This window comes from Nicotiana tabacum, chromosome 15, assembly GCF_000715075.1.
Source record: "Nicotiana tabacum cultivar K326 chromosome 15, ASM71507v2, whole genome shotgun sequence".
NCBI classification, from domain to species: domain Eukaryota; kingdom Viridiplantae; phylum Streptophyta; class Magnoliopsida; order Solanales; family Solanaceae; genus Nicotiana; species Nicotiana tabacum.
The window spans coordinates 128,128,020-128,149,089 of record NC_134094.1 but is presented as its reverse complement, the minus strand read 5'-3'; the positions used below and the strand labels follow the sequence as shown (position 1 = coordinate 128,149,089).

Below are 21,070 nucleotides of genomic sequence, written 5' to 3'. Positions count from 1 at the left end.
CTCAGCCCTCAGGGCCCCTCTCCAGGGTCTCACTTACTTTACATGTTTTCAGGATAAAACGTGGTACATGATGAGCTGATAGGGCAATAGGATGACTCTCTTTCCTGAGCATATAGCAAGGCACCACTTCTATTCCGTGGTAGTCTTCATGTTGATCTTACTTACGTTTGGTTGGGTTTGTCCCAAGTATTCACTTCATCATTGTGCCTTAGAGATTCCATAGACAATTATTATTCTTTGGAGTTGTAATTGAGAGTTATTCGTAAGTCATACATGAAAGAAATATTGTTATTCTTTTGTATTTTTCAATTATTGAAAATCAATGGATTTAAACATCTTGTTTCATATATGGTTTTAATCATTTAAAATGATTGTGTTTTCAAAAAGGTTTCCGTATGTATTTACTTTGCATATAGATAGCATTCTTGTACGGTTTGGTTCGCCCAAGTTGGATAGTGTGTCGGGTGCCGGTCACGTGATTTTGGGTCGTGACAAACTTGGTATCAGAGCACTAAGTTTTAATTCGAGTTCTAGGAAGTGTATGGAATCGTGTCTAGTAGAGTTCTCCTTATTGGTGTGTTGTGCACCACACCCATAACGGGAAGGCTACATGGACATTGTAGGATTGTCTCATTCCTTTCTTCTCACTCTAGATCGTGCGTTAAAGCTTGAAGTGAGGAGAAAATTGTCTGTATGTATTGACATCCAGACGGGGTTTATGAAGGAGAGTGCTGAGCATAAGTAACGATACTAGCTACTAAATGAGCTGGCAAGAAAGAGTCGGTGCCTCTGCATATGAATATGTAAATGAGTTGGCAAGAAAGAGTCGGTGCCTTTGCATATGAATATGTGGGCAAAGATAAGAAATAAAATAAAATGGATTCAAATCGAATGATACAATAACGAATCATATTTTTTGCCAAGAGCTAATGACTGCTTGAAGGAAGATAAGATGGGAATTTCGTTGACGGTTGTCATGATACATCACGAATTATAGGAAGTTTGTGCTACCAAAAATTATAATCGCATCTTGAGAGGACATGACCCTAGTGCCCTAGTATATGATTGGGATTTCTCGGGAAAAAGGACATGAATATAATATGTCAACTAGCAGTTGTGAAAGGCAAGTAGAACAAGAATAGGTAAAGTTTAGTCGAGTGAATCGACTAAAGGAGTTCGTATCCCGAGATTTTATAGATGGATATTGAAAGTTGATGTGGGCCAGATGGACACTTAGTATGACAGGTTGTAGTCATTATCATGTCACATGAGCTAACAACCACATGTCTAGAGTATCAAAGCACTTTTCTGAGTGATCAAGGCAATATGAATGGCATTAATAGCTAATAACAAATGAGGATATACATGGCTTAAATATAAAGACACTGGAATGGATAAGTAGAAGACATGCCAAGGTACGAAGTGTACAAAAGGCATGACCTCAGAGGTTAAAGGGGTAACATAAATTGTTTATAAGGCAAGTCGTCATGAAAGGACGATATTAAACTTGTATAGACGGGGTATGTCTTATTTGGTGATGATAAATTTGTGAAAGGAGAAGTTTCGAGATTATACTCCAAAAAGCTTTATGCCAATAGAGCAACTGAGTGTGGATTGATTAAAACGCTTACATTGTAAAGGGGTTGAACGTGTTGAATGAAGTACGGGGCTAGGTAATACTTTTGAGGAGTTGTAAAATATTACATGAACGAATTAAGGCTAAAAGGCTGGAGAACAGTAATATTACATTTTGAAAGTCAACGAATTATAAGTGTTTCAAAGATATGTATTAATGTCTTGTGTATCCTAAAGATGTTGCGCGGAAATAAGGCTAAGGATATCATATTAGATATGGAGATTCTCATTGTTTAAACACTTGTTAAAATTCATGGGTAGTAAGGGTATGATCAAAAAAGAAAAGAGAGAAAAAAAACAAGGTTTATTATGAAAAACTACTTAAAGTTATGACATATGGATTTTTATCGTAAAGCAGTCTTACTTGTTCAAAATGGTTGAGCTTCAGCTCAGAGGCCTAAGGGAGTCATACTTGCTAATGACATATTCGGGCATGGTCTTAGAAGCATAAGGAAGTTGCACTTGCAGAAAAATATATGTGAATATGAACTCATGAATAATACAACAGAGTTGTAATCTAAATGCATATCTCAGGCCGCCCTCTACCTCTTCTCGTACCTTCCAAAACCAGCCGCTTACACCTCCTAACCGGGGCATTTATGATTCTCCTCCGCATGTGCCCGAACCATATAAGTCTCGCTTCCCGCATCTTGTCGTCCACGGGAGCAACGTCCACCCTCTCCCGAATATCTCCATTACTTATCTTATCCAGTTTAGTATGCTCGCACATCGATCTAAATATCCACATCTCGGCTACTTTCCTCTTCTAGATATGTGAATTCTTTATTGGTCAACACTCAACCCCATACAATATAGCCGGTCTAACCACCACTCTGTAGAACTTACCTTTGAGTTTCGGTGGCACCTTCTTGTCACACAAGACTCCAGACGCTAACCGTCATTTCATCCACCCCACCCCAATACGATATGTTACATTGTCACAACCTAATTTTACCTATAGGTCGTGATGGCGTCCAACATCACCGCTAGGCAAGCCAACTAGTGAATTAAACATATATTTTCTCTTTTAATAAGTTTTCGAGTAATTAAACTTTCCTTACTTGCAAGATTTAAGAAAAATAGAAATTCTACATAAATTAAAAAAACCAAAATAATAATTTCAAGACCACAATTCTACTAGTGTATGTGCCAAGACCTGGTGTCACAAGTGTATGAGCATCTAGTAGATTATACAAACTTCTAACCACTATCTGAATATGAAATAGACAGAATATGAAATACAAAAGAGAGAGATTCTAGGGCTGCAGAACGACTCAGGAAGCAGCTCACCACTAGGCCTCGGGATATCAGGGATGCGCACCGGTAGGACCGACTGATGCACCTATCTCAGACCCTGCACAAAAAGTGCAGCAAGCGTAGCATGAGTACGTAAACAACGTGTACCCAGTAAGTATCTAGTCTAATCTCGAAGAAGTAGTGATGAGAGGTCGACTTCGACACTCACTATGGGTCAATAATATAAAGATAAATATATTTAAATAAACATGGTTTGTGTGATTAACAATAATCTCCTTAACAAGCAGAAATAAATAATTCTTTCATAATTTAATAATTCCCAATAAATTATTTATCTTCACAAGCTGCAATAAAATGTCAAAGCATCGTGTAATTGTTATTATTAAGCACGATTTATACCGAGGTTGTACGGTCCGATCCAGAGTGTCATGTCCACTGCCGAGGGACGTGCAACACGATTTCATAGATGCATCTATCTACTGCCGAGGCGTTCGGCCCACTCCACAGGAAGAGAAGGATATTTTAAGCATTTGACTTAATCATTATTAATGATTTATATCCAAGGTAATACAAATCTCATTAACTACCTTTCAAAATTTCTCTAACAAGTTCTAATATAATTTAGGTATTTTAATTTAACAAGTATAGTGCAAAATTCCAAGTAGTTCATGAATTGGGTCCTAAAACTACCCGAACAATTGTATAATAGTAGTTACGCACGGACTCGCGTCACCTCATACGTGCGTAGCCCCCACAATTAGGAACAAATATTTATTTAAAATACTTATGGGGTAAATTCCCTCTTACAAATTTAGACAAGAGACTTACCTCGTCTCAAAGCTCACTTCCCGATTACAATTTCATGTTAAAGCCTCAATTTGGTGTCGAAAAATCCGAAACTAGCCAAATGTTATATAATTTAATCAATACATGCTCAATAATTCGAAATTAAATCATTAGATTAATTAACCAACCCAAATTGATAAAATTCTTAAAATTCACACCGGGCCCAGGTGCCCAGATTCCAAAAATATTCGGAAGAAATCGTTACCCATAACCTTAAGAACTCAAATACACAATTTGCATCCCACTCCATAACCATTTTCGTGGTTAAAATCTCATTTTTATAAAAACCTAGGTTTTTCATCTAAACCCTTGATTTTCACAATTTATATATTATAATCTACCCATAATCTATGTATTTAACTCATAATAGGTAGAATTAACTTACCTCCAAATTGCTAGGTGAATACCCCTCTCAAGAAGCTCTAAAATCGCCCAAGAATGAAGAAAATTAGGCTAAAAATACTCAAAATCCGACTTAAATGAAGGTTATGCCTTCTGCAATTTTCGCACCTGCGGAGGTACGGTCGTTTTGCGGTCCCGCATCTATGGGAAAATCCTCGCATATGCGGTCTCCTCTAGTTGAGCCAAAATCCGCACCTGCAGACCACTTGCCCGCTCCGAAGGGTTCGCTTCTGCGAGCTCGCACCTGCGGCTGTCCATGCGCAGGTGTGGTTATACCAGAAGCTTCAGTCATTGCTCTAAGTCCAAACTTGGTTTAAGCCTCATCCGGTTGAGGCCCCCGGGGCCCCGTCCGAATATACCAACAAGTTTGAAATCATAAAAGGGACTCGCTCGAACCCTCGGAACGCGTAAAACAACATCAAAACTAAGAATCACATCTCAAACCAAATTTATTCAACTTAGAAATTTTAAATTCTTCAAACATACTTAAACTACTTAGAATGACACCAAATTTTGCGTGCAAGTCTTAAATCATCATACGGAACTACTCGCAGGCTCGGAATTCCAAACGGACCTCGTTTACACAAAAATCTACTCCAAACCAAATTTAAAGAGCCTTAAAATCTTCAAATAGATAACTTTCACTATTAAGCGCTGAAACATTCCCGGTTTGTCCGAAACCTGATTCGAATATACGCCCAAATCCAAAATCATCATACGAACCTATTGAAACCGTCAAATCCCAATTCCGAGGTCGTTTTCTAAAAATGTTGGCCGAAGTCAAACTTAGCTTTTTTAAAGCCAACTAACGAACCAAGTGTTCCGATTTTAACCCAAACCCTTACAATTCCTGAACTAACTATCCCCGCAAGTTATAAAACAGTAAAAGCACATACGGGAAGTCTTATTTAGGGGAACAAGGTTCTAGAAGGCAAAACGATTGATTGGGTCGTTACATACATCCTCGTCGATCCCCCATCTCCCTAGATAATTGACCTTAGGTACTTGAAACTTTCTCTCTTGGGGATGACTTGTGAATCGAGCCTCACCACCATGTCTGTTTCCCCTGTCACGCTGCTGAACTTACACTCCAGATACTATTATATCATTTAGAGAGAATCAGGTAAATCATTACAATATAAATGATATTGGATTCATTCTCTCTACCTTTTATGTTAATATCCATTTCAAGGGTAACTACGTAATGGAAGCTTTAAAATGATGAGTTTGCTTCAAGAGTTGTAGAAACTTGTCGTATGTATTTTACTCTCGAGATTGATATGCTTTCAAGATGTTTTATCTATATTATTACTTTATTGGAATACTACTTGTTTGATGCAGTGTTTCTTCTCTTACATGGTTTACGTTGAATCAGTACATAAGTTTTGTAATAATTGATTAGAGACTGTTGGCAAGCGCTCTGGTAAGATCTTGTTTCAGTCACTCCACTATTGTATAAAGCTCTAGACATGAGAACTGTGTCATCCAAAATTGATATGCTGCAAAATTGCTTTATGTTAGATGACTTCCAAAGTTGCATATATGTTGATCATTGTGTCAATATGGTTCATGTAGGGACATAGCTCTTTGCTCCCTTCCTCTTCAATCCCTCTAGTTTCAATTACAACAGCAACAACTATGCCTCAGTCTCTCTAGTTTTGAATGGAAAAAGATAATTGATGGTTTGGCTGATTGGAATAAGTGGATAAAGCAATAAAGAAGGTATCTGAGAGAAGTTGGGATTCAAGGTGGACGGAGGAACCAGAGCATCTTACACATTTTGGAATACAAGTCATTTTGTTGTAAATTTGTTATCTATATACTTCTTTATCTATCAGGATGGACTCATGCATATATCAATTGATGATCACAAAAAAAACGAGATATTTTCTGGTATATTGCAGTGGCCTGATCCTTGTCGTTTCTCCAAAATAGAATTCGATTTGTTCCTTCTAATCCTTCCTCATGGATCATAGCTGTATGGTGTATTGTGGTTGGTCGTGTTTTGTTATGCTTATTGCTTCTTGTAATTAAGATACTGATCAGATTCTTGATATTGTGTGTTAAAAGAAGCGCTACAAAGAACTTTACATTTTCCTCAAGATCTGGCATTCATGGATGCTTCATATATACCCAACGAAAACAGAGACAATACTTATTTAATTGGTAAATTTTATCGAGTGAACGGATGCCTTCACGTGAATACCTAAAAAAGATGGGATGTTTTGAAGGGAAGTGGATGAAGTCAGACTTCTCTTTTGCGTTTCTTTGATGAACAAAAAAACGATTCAAGTGCAACTTGTGAATATAGTCCACCTTGATAGAAGTATTTTAATTTTTTTCGATTCCTTCTTTAATGATTTTTTCATGTATTTGCAGACATTATCTGTTGGACGACAACCAGCTTTTCCATTGACTAGAAGGGATCTTGTTCACGCCAGGTTCCATAGTTTCCAACTCGTGTTCTGCCTTATAAAGGGATTCATGTTTTCAGGGGCGGCCCGTCCATAAAGCGGGTAAAGCAATTGCTTTAGACCCCACATTTATGAGGACCCCATTTTTTGATTATATCTAAATTATATATATATATATATATATATATATATATATATAATTTAAAAAATATTACAAAATGAAACGGGAAGTTTGAACACAAATTTGAGATAGTGGACCACAAGTCCACAACTTTCTCAAACAAAACTTTGTTGAGCAAAGTGAAGACAAGTAGACAACGTGTGCGTTGTGCACTAATAGCTATGCCACTATATTATATTTTATACTTTGTTCTTACTCCATTCTTCAACAGTTCAACTTCAATAGCCAACATTATCGTGGAGCTGCTGAAGTGAGGACAACGTGACTAACTGACTTTGTCGAGCAAAGTGAAGAACACTATACCACTATATTATATTTTATACTTTGTTCTTCAATTAATCACACCTCATTCTTCAATAGCCCACTTCATTCTTCAATAGCCAAAGATCAAAGCTTTATTGTGGATCTTCAGAGTTCAGTGTATTGATTCAAGAAATAGTGGAGTGTTTTTGTTTGTTCTATTTTCATAATTCAAGTCTTACAACAAGCATACCCGAACAGAAAATTTAATTTCATATCAAGCTATCCGTTCTTGAATCAGGTTCTATCATTCTATCTTTTTATTATTTTCTCATCTAAAATTTAATATTTTGCTATTTATTCTATCTTTTTATTATTTTCTCATTTAAAATTTAATATTTTGCTATTTAGTGCATTTTTAGATTATTTATTACTTATTAGAAGATAAGTATGTCAAATAGAAAGTGTGAATCTGGTTATGAAAAACTCAAGAAAAGAAGAAGAATTCAAAATCTAATACAATCTCAAAAAGGTGCTCTTGACAAATTTTTATTGAATAATAAAAATCTTGAATCAGAAAATTTGGGAGAGTGTTCTCTAGATGAGCAAGTTAGTAATTCGGTTAAGTTAGATAATTCTAAAATTAATAATATTCAAGTAGAAAAAGAACAAGTAAGTGACAAGTCGAAAATAGATCCTCAAAATAATACATTGATGCTTATGAATGAAATAAATAATTCAACTCCTATAAATATATATGATCCTAGTCAATGGACTAACGTAGATACAAAGTTGAGAGATCTATTAGTAGAAAAGGGGCCGATTAGAATAACTGACACAAATTTTCCGAATGATACATTTTCAAGACATTTTTCTACTACACATTATATTCAAAAATTGGCGAATGGTGAAAGACATGATAGAAGATGGTTAGTTTATTCTAAAGACTTAGATAAAGTATTTTGTTTTTGTTGTAAGTTATTTAGTTTGAGTTCCGGAACTTGTATTAGTAAACTAACTAGTGAAAGTAGTAATGATTGGAGAAATATTAGTACTAAGCTCAAAACTCATGAAACAACAAATGAACATATTAATAACATGGCTGCATGGATTGATTTAGAAATAAGACTGCAAAAAGATAAAACAATCGATAAAGATGTTTAAGAACAAATCAATAGAGATAGAGAGCATTGGAAAAATGTATTGTCAAGAATTATTGCCGTGATCAAAACTCTTGGAAAAAATAATTTAACATTTAGAGAAAAAAATAAAAAGATATATCAAGAGAATAATGGAATTTTTTTAAGCTTAATTGAAATGATTGCAGAATTTGACCCCGTCATGCAAGAACATATTCGACGAATTAAGCATGATGAAATTCATAGTCATTACCTTGGGCATAGAATACAAAATGAATTGATAAACTTATTGACAAGTGAAATTAAGAATAAATTTATAGAAGCAAAATATTTCTCTATCATAATTGATTGCACTCCAGATACAAATTATCAAGAACAAATATCTTTTATACTGCGGAGTGTAGATATTTCGGCAACTCCAATAAAAATTAATGAATATTTTTTAGAATTTTTAAAAGTAGATGATACAAGCGGAAAAGGTCTTTTTGAAGTTATTATAGATGAAATAAAAAATATTGGACTTGATATTGATAATTTAAGAGGGCAAGGATATGATAATGGGTCAAATATGAAGGGAAAATATCAAGGAGTGCAAAAAAGACTTCTTGATATAAATCCTAGATCATTTTATAGACCATGTGGTTGTCATAATCTAAATTTGTTACTTTGTGATATGGCTAATTCTTGTACAAAAGCTATATCATTTTTTGGAGTGGTACAACATATATATTCACTATTTTCATCTTCTACTAAGCGATGGAAAGTATTAAAGGATAGTGTACCTAGTCTAACTCTTAAATCATTGTCACAAACTCGTTGGGAAAGTCGTATTGAAAGTATTAAAGCAATAAGATTTCAAACTCCACAAATAAGAGATGCTTTATTGAAATTAGTAGAAATTAGTGATGATCCAAAAACTAAAAGTGAAGTTAATTCCTTAGTAACATATGAACTCGAAAATTTTGAATTTTTATTAGGTATGACTATTTGGTATGATATATTATTTGTTGTTAATTCAGTTAGCAAAAGTATGCAGTCAAAAGACATGCATATTGATGTTGCCATAGATCAATTAAAAGGTTTGATTTCTTTTTTTTAACAAATATAGAGAAGAAAGATTTGTAACTGCTATGATTTCTGCCAAGGAAATTGTATTTGAAATAAATATCGAACCTGAATTTCATAAGAAACGTGTGATATCTAGGAAGAAAAAATTTGATGAGAATGTTGATAATGAAATCTCAAAGTCTCTTGAAGAGTCCTTTAGAGTTGATTACTTTTTATACATAGTAGACAAGGCTATTTTTTCACTTCAAAGTAGATTTGAACAATTTGAAGCATGTGAAAATATTTTTGGTTTTCTATTTAGTGGTAAAAAAACTAAGATCACTAAATGATGGAAATTTAAAAACACATTGCCTTAATCTTGAATTTTTCTTAAAGCATAATAATCAATCCGATATTGATGGTTTCGATTTATTTTCTGAGTTGAAAGTATTAAGGTAAATAGTACAAGTAGAAGATAATAGTTTAATCGATATACTCAATCAAATAAAGAGACTTGATTCTTTTCCAAATGTTTATATTGCTTATAGAATAATGTTAACAATTCTAGTTACCGTTGCTTCAACGGAAAGAAACTTTTCAAAATTAAAATTGATAAAATCTTATCTAAGATCAATAATGTCTCAAGACAGATTAAATGAGTTAGCTATATTGTCAATTGAGAAAGACTTATTAGGAGAAATTGATTATAAGAAAATTATTAGTAACTTTGCATCTAAAAAAACTAGAAAAATTGACTTCAAATAATAATAAAAAAATTAAAACATTAAGGCCCCTTATTAAAATTTGGCTTTAAGTCCCAAAATACGTCGGGCCGCCCCTGCATGTTCCTAAAATGCTGGTGATACTGATTGAGCGTGAACAAAGACTGGGGCGTGCATTCTTGCCAACTGGTTGAGGTTTACTTCTGGTTAGTCATGTCCTAGTTTATTTTCCTGTTTATGTTACATTGACAGCTGATACTGTAATACTCTTTCCACATTCTCCTTCCATATTTGAGCAAATTAAACTAATAACACTTCTATGCACTCTAAACAGATTTATCGGTCCATTATGTTAATAAAACAAGATTTAGGTAGAACCAACAGTTGTTGTGCTTGCAGCTGTCCAGTCATTAATTTGTTTTTAAAAAGGACAGTCCGGTACATTAAGTTCTCGCTATGTGCGGGATCCTGAGAACGGCCAGACCACTATTTAATTTGTTCTTATTAAAAGAAATTGAGTATGGACTTTGGATCAGTCAAAAAGGTGTCATATATATCAAGACTTCACAAAATCATACAATCTTCAAAAAACATGAACACTTAATGTCAATTGTCCATTCAGGTTTTAGCAAGAATGAATTTTTTTTTTTTTTTGAAGCTTTGGTAGGGAACTTATTTTCACTCTGATTTTTATGGTTTGATTTTTTCCCCCTCTTTTCCAGATTGCTCAAGCCTTTGATTCTCTAATTCACTAAGGTGGAATCTGGACTTGCCAATGGTTATGAGATTGTGATTATATTGCTTCTGTTCAATATGTGTGCGAATTTGAAGATCGGATTTTTTTAACCAAGCATACAACAATTTTTTCCAGATTTTTTTACTTTTGGTTTTAGTACATATTAATGGTTCAAAAAAACTCTGAGTGGTGCACCATAGATATTGGTTTTATATTTTCATTTGCTTGACAAGAGGAAAAGAACGACATAAGAAGAAGAAAGTGCATGTGTAATGCATGAATACTAAATTGGTTTATGAAATTTCATTGTCTCGTTTTTCTTTAAGGTGAAGGATGAGTTTAGTTTCAAATTTCATAAGAACTTTATTGACTCTACTCTTTTCCATTGTCAATTTTTGGTGGAATTAAAAAAAAATAGACGAAAAGTAAAAGAAATAAATTACTTCTTCCATTCAATTTTACTTGTCCCACAATAAATTTTGCACGCCCATTAAGAAATAATAAATAAATAAAATATTTTTACTATAATACTGATAATGGTAATAACATTTTAAGAAGTGTTGGGAAATGAAATGAGTATTGAGTAGTTAATGATAAGAGTAAAACATGAAAAACAAATGATTTTTTTTTAATTTGCTAAAATAGACAAGTAAAATAAAAATATATTTTTATTATAGTGAACAAGTAAAAGTGAATGAAAGTTAAAAAAATGAATACTCCAATTAGTTAATTTAAATTTTGTTAAATTTTTGAAAATATATTCAAAATGTAGCGCCAAAAAGCTGAAATTCAAATCCAATTGGATGACAACTAAAATTTCCTAAAATAGTATAGTAACTTTTGAAGTTCCCGGCTTCGGCGGCAGTTGGTCCCTTGCCGCGTCCTTGTGTTGTTCTTTTCTTTCCAAAACCATTGTATATTTTTGTTGTTCTTTTCTTATAAAAAGTATATACTCCATTATATTGTTTTTATCCTTACAACTAGGAGGTAGATTGTTTTCTATTTCTTCTTATTGTTGGTTTACTCATCTCCAACCTTTATTTTTAAGACTTGAATTTGTTCCTTTTATTTGGAGGCGAAGGAATTGCAACTATACCATCATACTTGATAATCCAAAAGATTGTTTTCTAATTAACAAATATAATATATATATATATATATATATATATATATATATATATATATATATATATATATATATATTTGATTCAAATCAATTGGCACGATATATAAGCAAAACAATTTTGTTTTGGCTTACTATGCACATGTCACAATGAGAATCAACAGCTAGAATTATGCTTTGAGGTTGCTTGCTTGTTATATGTGCATAGTGGGTGGCACAAATTTTGTTTGTTGATTTCTTATTCAATGTTTCCGATTAATTTAGATTTATGTTGCATAAGGTTTTTCCTATCAGATTTTAATTATTTGTGAAGCTTGAAGTCGAGATCTATAGCAAAAGGTATGTGACTTATATCCATCTCACTACAATCTTTAGGGGTGGATAGCATGAAATTACGAGTGTCAAATTCGAGTATTTTTTATTTAAAAGTTAATTACTATCTTCGGTTCATTTTAAATATATATATTTTAGTTAAATAGATTTTAAAAAATAAGTTTAATTTTACGAAACCTATAATCTATATCAAGTTCCCTCTTGTTTTGCTCCATTACAAGGAATGTGTGATTTTTCACATCATCACGAACGTGTAATTTTTTCTTTAATTAAATATTTATTAAATGACTAATGAATCACTGACTACGTTGATTTTTATCATCAAAATCAACTTATTAAACTTTTGGGCTAATTAAATTAGTTGTTCCAACTAAACGAACCCTCCAATAACTAGGAACTTTTACATATATATACTAAATTATAAACTTATATATAGTCTGTCATCGTACACATCTAATGTATGGTATCTCTTGGTATCAATTTGATTATGTCCTTTCAATTCACAATTTTTTTAATTTATTTGCAAGTTCCTTTACATCCCTTTATTAATTTCTTGACTATTTCATTTATATACAAGTTTAATTTAGCTTCATCAATCATCAAAACTTATTATTTATAAAAGATCGTTATTTTTCAATAATAGAATATAAAAAACGGTACCTTTGAAATCATATATAACAAAAAAGATTTAAAAAAATGAACAGGTAAAAAGGCAAAATCATAAGTGCATTTTTGTCAACTAAAATATTTGTCTTGTAATTTATCAGTTATTATTGCCTCCGATCCATTTTAAATGTCGTTTAAGATCTCACACCCATATTAAGAAAATTATTTAATTGCATTAAATTAAAAATATTATTTGACTAATTTAACTTTTATATCTATCCGAAGATTTTAAATTATCTATTAGAGCAAGAGTATATTTGAATAAGAAATTAATGTCTTTTTTATTTTTTTTAAAACGACACCTATTTTTCATTTAAAATTTAGAATGATACTAGTACAAAACACAATAAAGATTCCTTCATTTTCTATAGATTGTATTTTCTCTGTCTTTAAGACAACAAATCCTCTGTCCTTTTATCATTTCCAGTCATCACTTTGTTCTTCAAAACCCTAAACTACTGAATTTTTGGGTAAAATTTATTCTCCAAAATTTGTTTTTTTTTCCTTTCCCTGTATAGAAATGGGTTCAATTGTCCCATTTCAAGACCTTAATTTACAACCTGAAATCCCTACAACTTCCAAGATTTTCCCTAAAATTGAGCCAAAACCTGAACCGCTTGATGAATTCACCCCTCAATTTACAAACCCTAGTCCAAATTTCAACAACATTAATCCACAGTTTAATGCTACTAGTTCTCAAAATGCACGTGGGTGTGACGAGGGAGGTGTGTACTCTGAATATAATCGAATATCTGAGCTGTTTCGAGCTGCTTTTGCACAGCGTAATGGAGATGTTGAAGTTTTGCAGGACCCGAACCCGGACCCGAATTGTCGAGCAATTGTTCCCGTCAGCAATGATTCCCAGGTTGGGTTTTCAAATTTAGTCCATTTAAGTGTATTTGTCCATGTGAAAAAAGTAGGGCTTTTTACACTTTTAGCCCGCCTCAGAAGAAAAAGTGTATAAAATTTGTATATCACATACAAAATGTGTGTGTATATATATATATAGACACATTTTCGGATATTATTTTGAGAGCGACTATACAATTTGATGCTATGAAATAAAGTTATTTGCAATTCTCTTTTATTTGGGGGCTAAAGGATTAAAGTTATATACACTAAAAGTGTAATACATCTTTTACACCATCAATGTAATTTAATTGTTATAGGAGGTGACTTACTATTTATTTTAGGATACCAAAATTGATGCTATGAAATAAAGTTATTTGCAATTCTCTTTTATTTGGGGGCTAAAGGATTAAAGTTATATACACTAAAAGTGTAATACATCTTTTACACCATCAATGTAATTTAATTGTTATAGGAGGTGACTTACTATTTATTTTAGGATACCAAAATTGATGCTATGAAATAAAGTTATTTGCAATTCTCTTTTATTTGACTTGACTGTAAATAATTTTTACATTGATAGTGCACATAACTTAATCTCTAATCTAAATTAACTCATGAAAAAGTTTGGGTCCATCTAAAAAATTTGAAAAAATATTTGGTCATAATCTAAAGGATTTAAGTTATATACATTGATAGTAAAATGCTTTTTTCACACCATCCATGTAATTTAACTTGTTACAAGTTACTTACCATTTATTTTAGGTTACCTATTAAATAGAGTTACCAACAATTACCTTTTGATTGACATGATTGTGTAAATCTGTGCTTATAACTTAAACTCCTAATCTAAATTAACTCATGGAAAAGTTTGGGTCAATATAAATTAACTTGCATGAAATTTTGTTAAAAAATAAAAAGGAATTTGTTTGTTAGTTTAGTTGTTGTTCATCTAGTTTCTCTATTGAAAAAATGTTGTTTCTAATTAGGTGTGGTAACTAAATAGATCATTGAAAGGCAGTGTTTTTCTTTTTTGGTTGGCACCCAATGGTGTGACCTAGCGGTTAATGAAATTGGAATTAAAGGACAAGGTTCGGGTGCTACCAGGAAAAGTTAAGTGATTCCTTCTCATCTAAGCTTAGAGTTATCCAGTTTCTATGTTGGTGGGAGGATGTAGGTACCCTGTGGAATAGTCAAGGTGTGTTCAAGTTGGCCGGACATTGCCGGTACATATAAAATAAAAATAAATGAAGAAAAGCGGTGTTTTTTTTGTTTTTTTTTGCTTCAAAGGATATAAATTATTAGCTGAAAAGCAATGATTTTGAGTTGAGTTCTTGCAAAATCATTTATGAGAAGTGCTCATCATAGTTTGGTGAGGTGGATCAATTGTTTAGCCAAAATTAATCTAATGCATCTTGCCCCAAGCTATGTTTTGGGTGGCGTGGATCAACCCATTTTAACCCGTCAACTTTGATTCAACCCCCGCCCATTTGACATGCTTATTCTCAGGTTTCTGATATCGTCGTTGCAAGAAGGAAGTATGAGAAGCGGTCATCGGAGTTGGTCAGAGTGACAGATCTTAAGCCGGAGGATCAACGATATTTTCGGGATTTGGTTCGCAAAACACGAATGCTTTATGATTCTCTACGAGTTCTTGCAATTTTAGAGGATGAAAACAACCAACATTTGGGTCCTAGACAGACCAGATCAAGAGGGGACTTGAAGGCGTCACAAATTATGAGAGAGCATGGACTTTGGCTGAGTCGGGATAAGCGCACTGTTGGTGCAATCCCCGGAATTATCGTCGGTGACTTGTTCTTGTATCGAATGGAGCTTTGTGTGGTAGGATTACATGGGACGCCTCAAGCTGGGATTGATTATCTTCCTGCTAATCAGAGCTCAAACGGGGAGCCAATTGCCACAAGTGTAATTGCTTCGGGGGGTTACGAGGATGACGAAGATGCGGGGGATGTGATTATATATACAGGGCAAGGTGGACAAGATAAGAACTCGCGGCAAGTTGTGCATCAAAAATTGGAAGGTGGGAATTTGGCATTGGAGAGGAGCATGCACTATGGAATTGAGGTGAGGGTAATTCGTGGTTTTAAATATGCAGGTAGTTCTAGTGGTAAAGTGTATGTGTATGATGGATTGTATAGAATCTTGGAATCCTGGTTTGATGTGGGTAAGTCTGGATTTGGAGTGTACAAGTATAAGCTTGTTAGGATTGAGAATCAACCAGATATGGGAAGTGCTGTTCTTAGATTTGCAGAGAGTCTTAGGATCAGACCGCTGGAGGTAAGGCCCATGGGATACATTACTCTTGATATATCAAGGAAAAAGGAAAATGTGCCCGTATTTTTGTTCAATGATATTGATAATGAACGTGATCCAGTTTGTTATGATTATCTGTTGAAGACTGTATTTCCTCCATATGTCTATCAGCATGTGGGAAATGGTTCAGGTTGTGAGTGCACAGACGGGTGTGGGAATAATTGCTTTTGCATGATGAAAAATGGTGGACATTTTGCATATGATATAAATGGGATCTTGTTGAGAGGAAAGCCGGTTGTTTTTGAATGTGGACCACATTGTCCATGTCCTTCAACTTGTCGGAATCGAGTTAGTCAGAAAGGTGTGAGGAACCGGTTTGAAGTGTTTCGGTCTAGGGAGACTGGTTGGGGGGTTAGGTCTTTGGACCTCATCCAAGCAGGGTCTTTTATTTGTGAATATACTGGTGTTGTACTCACACAAGAGCAAGCTCAAATCTTTACAATGAATGGTGATAGTTTAATCTATCCAAGTCGATTTGCCGAGAGATGGGCAGAACGGGGAGATTTGTCCCAAATAGATTCTAATTATGTCCGACCGGCATATCCCTCCATTCCTCCTTTGGATTTTGCAACGGATGTATCTAAGATGAGGAATTTAGCCTGTTACATGAGTCACAGTTCAAGCCCCAATGTTCTAGTACAACCTGTGCTGTATGATCATAATAGTGTATCTTTCCCTCACCTTATGCTCTTTGCAATGGAGAATATCCCTCCTCTAAGGGAGCTCAGCATTGATTATGGAGTGGCTGATGATTCGACAGGGAAGCTTGCCATCTGCAATTAGTCACTACCTCGTAGAAATTGATGCAGTTTTGAATGGGATACAGCATAGCCATTTTTGACACATACTGAGGTAAGCAAACATTAACAGTCAATAAATCCTGAGAATTTAAATTTATGGAAGTCATCATAACATTTTCCTGAATTGCTAATTTTTCAATTAGATTCTGTAAATTGGTCATCTTACTGAAGCTGCCTGTGCTCTAAGAAGTACATTGTACTCTTTGCTTTCTATGTCTAAGAAGCTTCCAATTTATTCTTGAAGAATTAAATACAGTAAAAGAGTTAAAACTTTTGAAATATTAACTGCACCAACTGGACAAAAGAAGATTGTGGCCAATGTCATCTTTTATTAGTTTATTTCTGCTTTAGCACCTATAAGCATTATCTGCCACACATTATGGAGTACTTGCTTGCTTTGAAGACTATCTATGTTCTCATCTGAAGACTGCTCCAGTGTTTCAGTTGAAGCACCTTAAAGACTGAGACCCGTCTCTGAAGCCCTTTATGTGTTCTATATCGCAAGTCAAAAAGCGAGTCACCTTTTTTTGATAATTGTATACTCACCTGGCTAATGTATGCTTTCCTGATGTTATGAATCTTGTTTAATGCCACTTGTCCTATACCTTGTTCTCTTCTTTGTTGATTTTATTCTCTTGCAAATATGGTGCGAGCAATTTTAATAATTTTCTTTTTATCAGAGTAAAGTGAACTTCATAGGATCTTGTTTAACCTTTATTACAACTTCTACAATCCTGGTTTTTGACATCAGTAGCGTCGATGATACGATTATTTGTTGGAGAACACCTAGCATGTGATTCTGCAGGAAGCGGTTGGGTTGTGGTTGTCACTTATAACAGCCTTTTGTTTAAATGTCTACTGATATTAGATTATTTCTCATGCAGATGAAGGGCAAACTGTTTCCCTGTTCCCTTTGCTCTACAATACTTGCAGTCTTGATGATAGAATCTAGTAGTAGTCCACTTAACGAAGAACATGTCGCTCATGGTTTTGTTCTAGCATCAGTTCGCAGACCCTATCTTGTAGATATCAAGGTGTGGTTAATGACTAGCTGAGAAGATAGAAGAAAGCTTCTTGCAGGAGTAGGAACCTCTTTCACCAATGTATCTCATTAGTAAAACTAACCTGGTAGTAATATTGTTCGCAACAACAACAACAACAGAACCTAGTAAAATTACACAAGTGGGGTGGGAGTAATATTGTTCGCTATTGTAAGAATTTTTGGGTTATAGTATTAGCTACTTCTTGTTTGTGTCTTTCATTCAAGAAAAGGTAGTAGCTTGTAGATATGAAGACCGGACTTCATATGATTATGTAAAGAAATTTGTATCGATCCTGTGTCATGGATAGTTGTAATCCAGATCAAATGCTTTTTCTTCTTCTAGATAATAGAGAAAGTAGAACTAGATGGTGTCAAATTGGAGTGCATGGATTTGCAAGGATTGAAGAGAAACCAAATTTGAGGATTGTATATTCAGTTTTTCCCTTCTGAATATGACAAATTGTAAGAGATAACAATGGATGAGTATTTGATACCAGAGTTTCATTTTCATTGTTTTATCAGATTGGAAGTACACTGAACAAACTTACTACCAAGATGGTGTCAATTTTCAAATTTTTTGATTATACAAGAAACATATTCTTATCTGATGCATTGGATATCATATTTTAGTTAACAGGAGAAGGGCAAGTTAATAATTGGAATGATGTTTACTCTTTTTATATCTGTAAATTTGCTTCTATTGGATAAGTTGTCTTAAGTACAATATTAACAGATTGTGAAAATATTCCATCATTATTTCACCAATCTAAATAAAAAATACTTTTTGATTTTCTGACACACAAACACAAAAAGAAACATGTTTTAAATTGTCCGGCAAAACCAACTACTAGTCTTAAAATCCTATATCACATATCTTTCAACTTATTTTGTTCAGCAAGTCCAAATGGCATAAGATCATTAACCAAATATTCAATAAACTGTTAACTCCCCAAATAAGCTTACAAAAGTTCTGTTAATATACTTAGATGTAGCATAAATTATGTGCTAAAAATTTTGGAAAATATATTAACCAAAAATGTTTGAAATAGAAAAATGTACTAATTAAAACTTCCCCAATATACCAAGTAAAAAAAATATGTAATAAAGCAGCCAAACGTGGTCGGCAGGATTCGAACCTGCGCGGGCAAAGCCCACATGATTTCTAGTCATGCCCGATAACCACTCCGGCACGACCACTTGGTGATAACAGAGGTTATTTCTTATTATATATATTTTGCTAATGATATTCTGTACTTCAATGCAATCTGCTAGAATATACTTTCAAGTTGTTAAATTCTCAAAATATGTATTTGTTGATTTGGGTTCCCAATCTTTGCATTGTTAACCTTCAGTGTACAAGAGTTCTTCTATTCAATCCTTTTCCTTATTGTTGCTAGATATCTCGTTCGTTATATCTTTTCTTTGTTTCCCAAACCTCTAGTGAGTTACAGATAAAATTCGAAAAAGTTATTGAAGTTCGAATCTAATTCTCTCGTAGGAGAAAAATCAAGAGTAACTCATTCAATGAAGTTATCACGATTCGCGAACATTTATAAGTCTTATCAAGATTTATACATTTATAAGGGACACCAGGAGAAATAGTGGGCAAGGAACAAATGGACTTCATTTATTCTTTGTTTAATTGGACTACGTAGTAGATTGCATCAAGTTTCAGTGACACACTTATTCTGCGCTATATGTGTAGCGAAAAAGTACGTATATCCTCTTTGAGTTTTTTCTACCTTATGTGGAATTGAGATTACAATTATTATTTTATCAATTAACAACCAATTGCGCCTTCTTCAACCATTCTTATGTCATATAGATCCAAATAATTTTTTGTTTAAAAGAAAAATCATTAAAATTTGAATAAATTTTAAATTTTGAACTCATAGAGATAAAAGTGCGATGTGTCAAGAGTAACAACATAAAGATTGAACTCATCAAATTTAAATTCTGAATCAACCTGTATAAAAGATAAAAGAGCATTTCCATATTTACATTATGAGACAAAAAGGTCAAATAAGAACGGATTTGTGTATCAACTATATTACTATAAGAGGGGTTTTAAGATCTACAGTCAAACCTCACTGTAATAGCCTCATCTGTTCCAAATTTATTTTTTGTTATAGCAAAGTAATGTTATAAAGAACATATATTATAGCATCTATACTATATTAAAAGCACGAAAGCCCTTAACGAAATGTCGTTCGCTTTTTTGGCCCTTAAAAATAAATGTTTTATTGGACAAAATTGTAATTGTAATTGTGATTAAATTATTTTCCTAATATTTAGGACTTAAAAATCAACTAAAATATTGGTTATTAAATCTTCGGCAAAGGGCCAAATATACCCCTCTACTTTTGAAAATGGTCTAAGAATACTCCTCGTTATACTATTGGGTTATCTATACCCCTGCAGTCATACTTTGAGTTCAAATATACCCCTCATTTAAACGGAGGAACACGTATCATCGTCCTGTTGGTCAATTCTAAATATCTCCTAATTAATTAAAAAGACTCATTATCCATACCCGAAAAATAATATTTTTTTTCTAAAAACTGGAAAAAACTAAACAAAAAACATTTTTACTAAAAACTGAAAAAAACGAAAATATTTGTTTTTCCAATTTTTACAAAAAATTGCTTTATAAAACTGAAAAATATTTTCTAAAACAATATTTTTGTAAAACCTGAAAAAAAAAACTGAAAAGCAATTTTCTAAAGCAATTAAAAACTAAAAAAAACTGAAATATTTTTAACTAAAAACTGAAAAAAAAATATATTTATTTTTTCAGTTTTTACAAAAACACTGCTTTAGAAATTTGCTTTTTAGTTTTTTCTTTCCAGTATTTACAAAAATATTATTTTAGAAAATAATTTTCAGCTTTTTTTAAAGCATTCTTTTTTGTAAAAACTGGAAAAGAAAATATTTTCGTTTTTTTTTCCAGTTTTTAGTAAAAATAAATTCAGTTTTTACAAAAAGCATTTCTTTAGAAAATTGATTTTTAGCTTTTTATTTTTCAGTTTTTTCAAAAACATTGTTTTAGAAAATATTTTTCACTTTTTTCTAAAGTAGTTTTTTTGTAAAAACTGAAAAAAAAATATTTTCATTTTTTTCAGTTTTTAGTAAAAAATAATTTCAGTTTTTTCCAGTTTTTACAAAAAATTACTTTTCGGGTATGATTAATGGGTCTTTTTAATTAATTAGAAGGTATTTAGAATTGACCAACATGACGAGGATACGTGTTCCTCCGTTTAAATGAGGGGTATATTTGAATCCAAAGTATGACTGTAGGGGTATA

The 21,070-nt window shown here is 33.0% G+C and overlaps 1 protein-coding gene and 1 non-coding gene across 2 annotated transcripts; one reads left to right on the top strand and one right to left on the bottom strand.

Annotated features, from left to right (window-relative positions):
* The first annotated feature begins 13,107 nt into the window (after window positions 1-13,107).
* On the top strand, window positions 13,108-18,320 carry LOC107832023 (histone-lysine N-methyltransferase family member SUVH9-like). Its single transcript, XM_016659823.2, has 3 exons — window positions 13,108-13,606; window positions 15,100-16,776; window positions 17,609-18,320. Exons 1-2 carry the CDS (start codon window positions 13,262-13,264, stop codon window positions 16,705-16,707), a joined length of 1,953 nt encoding a protein of 650 aa, XP_016515309.2. The 5' UTR covers window positions 13,108-13,261; the 3' UTR covers window positions 16,708-16,776; window positions 17,609-18,320.
* Window positions 18,321-18,881: 561 nt separating this feature from the next.
* TRNAS-AGA (transfer RNA serine (anticodon AGA)) lies at window positions 18,882-18,963 on the bottom strand. Its single transcript has one exon. It is a non-coding gene; the product is annotated as a tRNA-Ser (tRNA).
* Window positions 18,964-21,070: the final 2,107 nt, after the last annotated feature.

What these genes read in the sequence shown, in the direction of transcription:
- LOC107832023 (XM_016659823.2), top strand. Translation starts at nt 13,262, where the DNA reads ATGGGTTCAATTGTCCCATTTCAAGACCTTAATTTACAACCTGAAATC. An exon ending in CCGTCAGCAATGATTCCCAG is followed by an intron (nt 13,607 to 15,099) that starts GTTGGGTTTTCA and finishes GCTTATTCTCAG; the next exon opens with GTTTCTGATATCGTCGTTGC.